The following is a 10,000-nucleotide window of genomic DNA, read 5'->3' on the forward strand; positions in this document are numbered from 1 at the left end:
TCCCTCTGGCAGCCCGTCTGCCTGTTCTCTTTGGCAGTCTGTCTATCAGTCTATTTATCTCTCTGTCTGTTTGTCCGTTTGTCTTTCAGTCTATCTGTCTCCGTTATTCTATTTGCATGTCTTAACACAGTCTCTCTCTCTCTGTCAGTCTGTCTGTCTATCACAGGATGTCTGTCTCTATCACTCTGTATGTTCGTCTCTCTGTCAGTCTGTCTCTTTGTCAGTCTATTTGCATATCATTTTCTGTCTCCCTTTTAATCTGGATATCTATCTCTTTGCCAGTCAGGCTGTCTCTGTTAATCTATAGTTGACCCTCTGCCAGCCTGTCTACTTCTCCCTCTATCTGTCTGTCAGTCTATCTATCCGATTGTCTATCTGTCAGTCTATCTATCCATTTGTCTATCTGTCAGTCTATCTATCTATTTGTCTATCTGTCAGTCTATTTATCCATTTGTCTATCTGTCAGTATATCTATCAATTTGTCTATCTGTCAGTGTATCTATCCATTTGTCTATCTGTCAGTTTATCTATCCGTTTATCTATCTGTCAGTCTATCTATCCACTTGTCTATATGTCAGTCTATCTATCCGTTTGTCTATCTGTCAGTCTATCTATCCATTTGTCTATCTGCCAGTCTATATATCTGTCAATATGTCTGTCTGTCTTTCTGCATGACTGGCTGCGGAGTTTCAACCTTCTAACCACAGCACGTTCCGAAGGCGTGATTCATTCATAAGATAAAGGCGATGTTTATCAATGGCATAGACTGATGTTTGCTTGTGAATTTTAGTCTTGTTTTTTCCATTTTTTTTCTGCGTTTCTTCTTATAAGAGGTGGAAAGCACGATCGTGTTCCGGTAAGATAAATTTTCCGTTGGTTGTTATTTTCATGTTGTGTTATTTTTTTTTTTTTCATGATTTTGCGTTTAATGCTTTTGATGAGAAGAAACGTGATTATACTGCTACTACTGTTACTACCATTACTATTGCTACTTCTAAGATCTATAATACTATTAGTAGTACTATTAATAGCAATAGTACTATTAATATTATTAATAGTAATGATGTGAAGATGAAGATAATGAGGACAATTATACCAATACTGATAATATTAATAATGATAAAAAAAAATATTAATAGCAATGATAATTATGATGAGGATGATGATAACAATGATGATGATGATGATGATGATGATGATGATGATGATGATGATGATGATGATGATGAAGATGATAATAATAATAATAATAATAATAGTAATAATAATAACAATAATAATAATAATAACAATAATAATAATAATAATAATAATAATAATAACAATAATAATAATAATAATAGTAACAATAATAATAATAATAATAATGTAATGATAATGGTAATGGTATATGATAATGACGATGATTATGATGATGATGACGATGATCACGATAATGATAATGATGATGATAATAATAATAATGATGATAATGATAATGACAATGATGATGATAATAATAACAATAATAAAAACAACAATTATAACAGTAATAACAATAATAAAAACAATAATGAGAATAACAATAATAACAATAATGAGAATAACAATAACAACATTATCACATCTAAAAAAAGAAAAAAAACAGGTCCTACCAGCATTATAGGCAACGTATTTTACAGTATATCATTGACGAACCATAACATCTTGCTCTGATTCATTAAATCCTAAGAAATTACACACTTACTGTTTAGCATCTGCAATGTGACTACGCATTAAACTGAGTGTGTGCATATACTGTCCATTCGCAGTGTATACATTCTCACACGCAGATGGGTGTGTTGATACGTGATGTGCGTGGGTAGAGGGTGTGTGTGTGTGTGGGGTGGGGGGGTGGGGTGTGTGGGTGTGTGTGTGTGTGTGTGTGTGTGTGTGTGTGTGTGTGTGTGTGTGTGTGTGTGTGTGTGTGTGTGTGTGTGTGTGTGTTTGCCCGCGCGCTTGTGTGTCTTTATGCTCGTGTGTGTTCCATCTACTTTCGTATAAAGGTTTTATCCTAAATATATCCATTACGCGCACACACACGAAAAAAAAACACAAACGATACGATTCGCGGAACTATCAGGATTAAATACTTCATCCTCGTCCTCCCAACGACCTCATACGATATATTCCTAGTACTGTCTATGCCCTTTTGTACTTCCTAAAACGAATTTCCTTTCCATCTATAACAAATACCATAGAACTGGTATTACCAACTAAATCCAAGTGAACTATTGCACGCTGATATCTCGTCCATCTAACTTGATCAACAAAAAAAAACTAACGCGAAAGTATATATTTTTAAAAGCAACGTGATATGAAGGCACGTTTCATAACCACAGAGATGTCCGGAGTGCACAGTGCATTTCCTCAGAGGGAAGTTAATGCAGAATGTAATGCTTTTTTCTTCCTTTAAAAAAGTATTTCACCCATGGTAATCTGTGAATTTGTATACATAGTGGAGGATGGATTACTGTCACCCGCTATATGTGTGTGTGTGTGTGTGGGGGGGGGGGGGATCTGTTACCTGCTATATATGGAGGAGGGGTGGGGGGTATCTGTTATTAGCTATATATGGAAGAGGGGGTATCTGTTAACCACTATATATGGAGAGGGTATCTGTTACCCGCCATTTATGGAGGGGTTTCTGTTACCCGTTATATGTGGAGGAGGGGGTTTCCGTTACTTGTATAGTCACGACGAAAACACTTGTCAAACACACTTATAATTCGGTTTTAAACAGTCTAAAGAATATGACCCTTGCTGTATATCCCTTGGAGGATTTTCAAAGCTTCATTCACAACAGAACTTTTTTTCCGTAATTGTATAGGGATTTGGTAGGTGGGGATATATTTACATATACATATACATACACGTGCTTCTGATACGATATGAAGATTTCAAACTGAGTACCAAGACAGTACTAGGAAAATATCGTTTGAGGTCGTTAGAAGGACGAGGATCAACTATTTGATCCTGATTGTTTCGTGAATCGTATCGTTTGTGTTGTTTTTTTTTTGTTTTGTTTTTTGTGTGTGTGTGTGTTGAGATATTTAGGATAAAACCTTTATACGATCCAAGAGTCCTCATTCACTCCTACTGGAAATTTATTGAATGGAATCAGGGAAGATCTGTTCAAGAGCAGGAATTTGACGATCTTCACAGGTTAGGGATCACGGCCGCTGGATGGATGAAGAGGCAGTCACGTATCTTGAAGATGTAACAAAAACGAGGGCCAGCAATCTTAGTCGCATAGGTTAGTGTAGTGAATGCAAGTATATATGTATTCATGTAAAATTATATATATAAATAAATGTATAGATAGATAGATATGTATATGCATAAAAGGTGTGAATGAGAATGAATATCTTCACAATACAAGAGATGTATTTGACCGGTTTCGATTATATCTTCGTCAGAAATATAATCGAAACCGGTCAAATACATCTCTTGTATTGTGAAGATATTAATTCCCATTCATACCTCTTCTACATTTGTCAACATGAATACGGTTCATGTATATGTGTGTATATATATGTATGTATGTATGTATATGTATATATATGTATGTATGCGTATATATATATGTATGTATATATGTGTATATATATAATATATATATATATATAAGTGTGTGTGACTGTGTGTATGTGTGTGTGAAAATATGAATTCGTGTATGTATGTATATATGTATTTACACGCGTTCACCCGCACCCCCCCCCCCTCCCCCTTCTAACACACACAGCACGACGTCTTATAAAAAAATAGAATCCAATCTTTTGTCAAGAAAGAGAAAACCATACACGATAAACACACAACAATATATATATATATATATCCTTTTTCAACAACCAACAAAATCCTCTTCCATTGTATCTCCCTCCCTCCATTCTAGACGAGGACGTCCCTCTTAAACGACCTCCCCCCCCCCCCCCCCACTCCCTTCCCACTAATCCGATTCAACAGATACCTTACTTCTACACTCATCTGAATAAGGGAAAGCGCACGCGAGGCCGCCCACGATGATCTACGGAAAGGACGTCTCAGGAGGAAGCGGAGTGGTGCGTAGGGAGCCAAGAGGCTTACTTCGACGGGGATTTGGGCTTCCTCGGTTTGACACGTGCCACGGGTAGGGCTTGTGTAGATACAGTGTGTGTGTGTGTGTGTGTGTGTGTGTGTGTGTGTTTGTGTGTGTGTGTGTGTGTGTGTGTGTGTTTGTGTGTGTGTGTGTGTGTGTGTGTGTGTTTGTGTGTGTGTGTGTGTGTGTGTGTGTGTGTGTGTGTGTGTGTGTGTGTGTGTGTGTGTGTGTGTGTGTGTGTGTGTGTGTGTGTGTGTGTGTGTGTGTGTATGTATGCATATATACATTCACATGTGAATATATGTATACGTATATATGTATACATATATATGTATACATATATATTTATACATATATATGTATACGTATATATGTATATACATATATATGTATGTATACATATGTAGGCACATACGTACGTATGCATGCCTGTAAACATATATACATACGTACGTCCGTATGTATTTTTTCTGCCGCGTCGACATCTAAGGTCATTAACGGCGCATTCAAAATGCAGCGACAGGGTCGGGCTAGTGGGCGAAGTCTCAAGTATATCTTAACGATAAAAGTATTGTGGCGAAAAGGGTAAAACAATGAGTTAACGTTTAGGATAAGTGGACCGAAAAAGGGGATGAAGAAGAGAAGGAAAAAAAAACATGCAATATTAGTCGAGGCGAGGGCTGAGGACCAAGGCAGGGGTGATCCCTTACAGTGGGCCTCAGTCTCCGTCTCTTAAGCCCCCACGACAACGAGGAGCAAGGGATTGGGGGGCATACATACATACATACATACTCACAGACAGATAGATAGACAGAAAGACGCACACACACACTTATATATACACGTTTAGATTGATAGATATAGATATATAATCATAAATACATCACATCTATGTATTTAGTCCCTGCTATGCACTAGTTACATATAATTTACATTTCCGTAGAGTATATCCATGCGCAAGACTACATTCTAATGTATACACATGCCATCTCAAAATCAATTCTATTTTCGGCAAGTTACTGGGTAGCTTGTAGTTTTTTACAGCACTTCACGTATGTAAATATGATGAACCAAATTTAGTTACGATGTCCTTTTCTTGTGGAACCCTCATTTTTGACAAGAAATATTCCGTATAAATACTACGGTTTGCTCAATTCACTGGTTCTTCCTTTTCCTTATTTGTGACTCTGCATATGTACATCTTTATCTATCTATATAGAATATATATATATATATATAGATAAAGATATATATATATATATTTATTGACAATTTTCTGCCGCGTCAACATCGAAGGTAATTAACGGCGTAAGGAAGTTTTTAGGTTCAATAAGGCGATGTTTGTGGATTTCCAGAATGATAATGGCCAAAATGAACAAATATACCAGACATCAAAGGTCATTTAGCAATATGATTAAGTACTATGGTGAGAAGGGTAAACATGAGTTAACGATTAGGATAAGAGGAAAGAAGTGGGGGATAAAGAAGAGAAGGAAAAGGAAAGGAGATGAAAAGACCATGAAAAATTAGTCGAGGCGAGGGCTGAGGACCAAGGTTGGGGTGATCTCCTACACCCCCCCCCCCCCCGGCCACGACAACACGAGCTAGGGATAGTGAAAGGGGAGGGGGGGGAGTAGATGAATATTAATATCCATCTAAAGCAGTGGTTCCCATTTTTTTCTGGTCGTTACCCACTTTTCAAACATTAGTCTTGTCCATGGCCCACCGCCAAGCATGATTAGAGTGACTGTCAACAGTCCTACATTCATTAAGTACATATAAAAACCTTTCTAGCAAACCCCGTAATTTTATTGACCGTTTCTTTTTTTTTTTTTTTTTTTTATTGTGAAGTATCAATAAAGAAATTTGTAGTTCGCCTTTGCTGAATCTAGTATAATTATCAAAACGGCAGTAAAGTAACATACCGCGCATAAAAAATGTCCATAATTGGAGTAATTTCTAAAAAGGAACTGCCACAACCATGACCTTCATTGGCTACACATCGACTTCATCCCTTCTTAACATCCATGCCAGGTTTATAGTTTCCTTCACTTGAATATCCATTCCACTAAAACATCACCTATCGAATATGATGGGTGATGTTGCAGGTTATCAACAAGTTTCTTGATTCTTCCTACCCGCTAAACTGCTTTGGTTCTATAAATACATATGCTCAGATTCTCAGAAAATGGTCCCGAGTTTGTCAACCACTGATTTAAGGATTCTCTTGGGACAGCTGCTGTTTAACTGGACAAAAAGACCAACAAATTCATATGAACCAAGTGAGGACGAGTAATTTGTGGCCAGTGTAACCACCATCAGTTTTTTGGCAGTGAACATTCCTCGAACCTACGAACTATTTGTTGGTTTTCTATCTTTTCATTTTTAATTATATGTGTTCTTTGTTCAACGTGATATATTCCGTCATCAAGGAGAAACATGTGCATTAAATATACGAAACTTCCTCCAAAAAATCAAGTCACTCAAGAAGTTTCCACCACTCGAAAATAAATATCTACTGCCTAGGATATAAAACAAAAGACAGACGTATATGGAGAAGAAAATTTTTATATCGTACAGGTCATACAGCAAGTACAATAAATATCACGACATTTATTTCATCTCTAAAACGCAATGCTTCGAAAGCATTACTCGTTCCTATCATACATAAATAAATACATATTGCAAAAAAAAACAAGAAGTTTAATATGAAACTGTATCATTACGCATTGCTCATTTTCATCCTTCAATGTATACGTACACTGCTAGTGTTTGTGGAAGACGCCTTTTCCCTGCCTGTATATTGAAGGATTTGTGAGTTATGGAACAGGTATTGTGAGTTATAAATAGTTTCACTGAGAAGCGCACATCCATACTGTTGCAAACACACAGATATCACTTTTTTTTTTTTTTTAATGTAATACGTAACGTCTCCTGTCATTGTTCAATAAGTGGTTAAGGCAATTTCATTGTAACAAACTTGAATATGACAGTTTAGAAACAGTTCTTAAATAAAGTCAAAATATGCATTAGCAATCAATAATATCACGGCTTCTCAGAATCATTTCCCCCATTTTTTCCTGTTCTCATTACTTCTACATAAATCCCTAATTGATATTCCAATTGGTCAAAGAGATTTCTCAGAAGCTAGTTTAATATAAAAAAGATACATTGAAAAAAAAAAGCAACAAAACATTTCAAAATAAAAGGCTTTCCCCTGATTTGTCTTTTGTCTTCCAGTTTCGAACGGTTCTGAATATTTCAAGAAGAGTCAAGCATTCTATGTAAAATGGTGTGTGCTAATCTTCAATAGTTTTCCGGTACTTGAAGAGCACAAATCTGTATACATATAATTATAAAATACATTATATTAACAAAAAGCAAAATTTGGAACTGAAGTGCTGCAATATCCTGATCTAAGCTTTATACTGTTGGATGCAAAAGTTAACTGTAAAATTTGTTTCTTTCGCCTATATATTATTAATGGGACGGGTAATACATAGAAAAGTTTGCACTTTAATATCCTTCGGTTGTAAAAAGACAATGTCATTCCTAAGATCAAACAACGGTGATCTTGACAATAAAGCTTGTTTTCTAAAATATTCTACAGTATATATTACAAAGCTATGCAGGGCAGTAGCTAAAAGCAAATTCTTTATTTCCGAAGTGTTGAAGATAAAATCGGTGGCCGTTCATACCGAGCAACAGCTTCCAATTACGACGAAAGCTAAGCTGTCTTTCTACGCCATCGCTTCATGCACACATTGATGATGTGGTCCCGAGATCCAAGAGCTGCATGAAAGTCTGCCTCGTTTAAAAACCTGTTGTTGCTTCAATGGCAGCAATCATTTAAATCACTTGTTATACTTGTTATCACGGTGGAAAGACGTATCATTTGTTTTCCACATTATTTGTTTGGGTGCAAAGCTAACATCACCTATTTATAACTGCCCAAGAAGGGTATTTCAAGTGACCGCATCTGGAAAGTTTAAATAAACATCTCTTTTACATATAATATAAAATACCTTAGTGGTATATATATATATATATACTGCTTATGCATATTAGTATATTAAAAGTAAATACATATTTTGATAACTTACGGCAGTAAAATTACAGAGCATAGAATACCCATAGTGGAACAGGCAATTTTCAGAACCTAAGAAACCGTTTAGTATCTTCTCCTTTTCCTGTCATCGGCTTCTCTTGACGGTTCCCGACGCGGCCACCTGCCCCCCTGACTTGACGAAGTTCCCCCTCGAACCTCATACTCGTAACTCGACGCCCTGTACTGCCAGTCCCTCTCCTCGGACTCCTGTGTCCCGCCGTACTTCTCCAGCCAGTCGCGATAATGGTACCACCACTGCTCCCACTTCAAGTAGTCATCGAGCGTAATCGACCTGTCGCCGAAGTAGCCGGATTCCTTGTAGTAGCGGTATCTGACGTGGACGTCGTCCCAGTTCTGCGGCAACTCTCGAGGCAGGTCGCGGTGCGGGTCCCACTGCCGGATCTCGCCATAGCGCTCCTGGTATTCTCTGTATTCCGCTTGATGTTCCTGAAGCCACCGCTCGTGTGCAGGGTGGGTGGCCCGGCCTCGGCTGCCTGGAGAGGGCGACCTCGAGTGCAATCTGCCTCCTTCGAGATACACTTTCTTGTCCTGGCCGCCTTCACGTACGATTTTCATTCTGACACCTTCGTATTCCTGCCTCTGTGAACTAAGTTGAGCCAGCTTCCCAAACCTCTCAGACAAGGTCATGCGTCGCGGCCCGTCGTCGTCGTCTGACGAAGAATCTGAATCTGTGTCTTCGCCTTCAGACTTCGGCGATTCTCTCGGAGGCGGCGGCGGCTGGTGGTAGTCGGGGTGGTCGGGGGGAACCACCTTGTAGTGGTGAGGATCCAGCAGGTGCCGTCCCTCCGTGGTGCCCCTGGGAGGCGTGCCAGGACCGCTGCGATAATCCCCTGGCTCTTTGACCACCACCACACTATCATCGTTGTAATAGGTGGCGGCGGCTGGCGGGGCCGGCAGCCTGGGCTTCCGCCTTACTGCCCCTTCTATGTCCTTTGGTTTGACTTTCGTTTTCAGCTTCGCGACCTTGGGCACGGTTCTGGTTTTGGTCATCACCACATTGCTGACTGTCTTCGTTACGAGCTTCTTGGTCGTTTCCTGGTGCGACACCTGCTTGATCCGAACCTGCGAGGGAGGCGAGGCTGGCGGCGGCTGCCTCCTGGGTATCCGCCCTCGGTGTGGCGACCCCGAGTACGACCGCGGTCTCCTGGGCGGCGGCGAGTACGAGTGCCTGCGTCTCGACCCCGAAGTGCTCGAAGAAGAACTGGAGAAAGAGGATGACGATGAGCCCGACGACGATCGAGAATAGGACGAGTAGCTCCTCGAATAGGACGAACCGCTGCTACTCGAAGACGATCTGGAGTAACTGCTCGAGTACGAACGCTTGTGGACGCGGGGTCTTGCGGGAGAGTGAGATCCCGGACGCCTCTTGACCCTCGACAGCGGCTTCGGAGAGCGTCTGGGAGAGCGTCGGGGCGAGTGGCGCGGGGATCTCTGGGCGGGCCTGATTGGTGAGCGTCTTGGCGAGTGTCTGATGGAGTGCGGGGAACGACTTCTTGTTCTGCGGATCGTGGAAAGGCAAAAAAAAAAAGAACATTATAGACAGCAAAAGCATCGCAGACATATCTTATAAATTATCCTTGTATTTACACTCCCTTTAAATTTATATATAAAAAAAAGGTCACCGTGACGTAAATTGTTGGACATAAACTATGCTTTAGATGAGAAAGTAGTTGTTCTTCTATTTTACAGATCGTCAAAAATCTTAATGAAAAAAATAGCATTGATTTTACTGTACTGATACATATTTTTTTCTTCTCACATTTTTTATGGTTTCC

General features: G+C 39.4%; 1 protein-coding gene across 5 annotated transcripts in view; it reads right to left on the reverse strand.

Annotated features, from left to right (window-relative positions):
* Positions 1–6,644: 6,644 nt before the first annotated feature.
* LOC125031441 (serine/arginine repetitive matrix protein 1-like) overlaps positions 6,645–10,000 on the reverse strand; it is a 15,828-nt gene continuing 12,472 nt past the window's right edge. For 4 of the 5 annotated variants that reach the window (XM_047622181.1, XM_047622179.1, XM_047622180.1 and 1 more), the window contains one exon: positions 6,645–9,723. In XM_047622181.1, the coding sequence (XP_047478137.1) occupies positions 8,268–9,723 (1,456 nt within the window). In that variant the 3' untranslated portion in view covers positions 6,645–8,267. The remainder of the gene's footprint in view (positions 9,724–10,000) is intronic. The other variant, XR_007115490.1, reaches the window with a different exon arrangement.

This window comes from Penaeus chinensis, chromosome 13, assembly GCF_019202785.1.
Source record: "Penaeus chinensis breed Huanghai No. 1 chromosome 13, ASM1920278v2, whole genome shotgun sequence".
Lineage (NCBI taxonomy): Eukaryota > Metazoa > Arthropoda > Malacostraca > Decapoda > Penaeidae > Penaeus > Penaeus chinensis.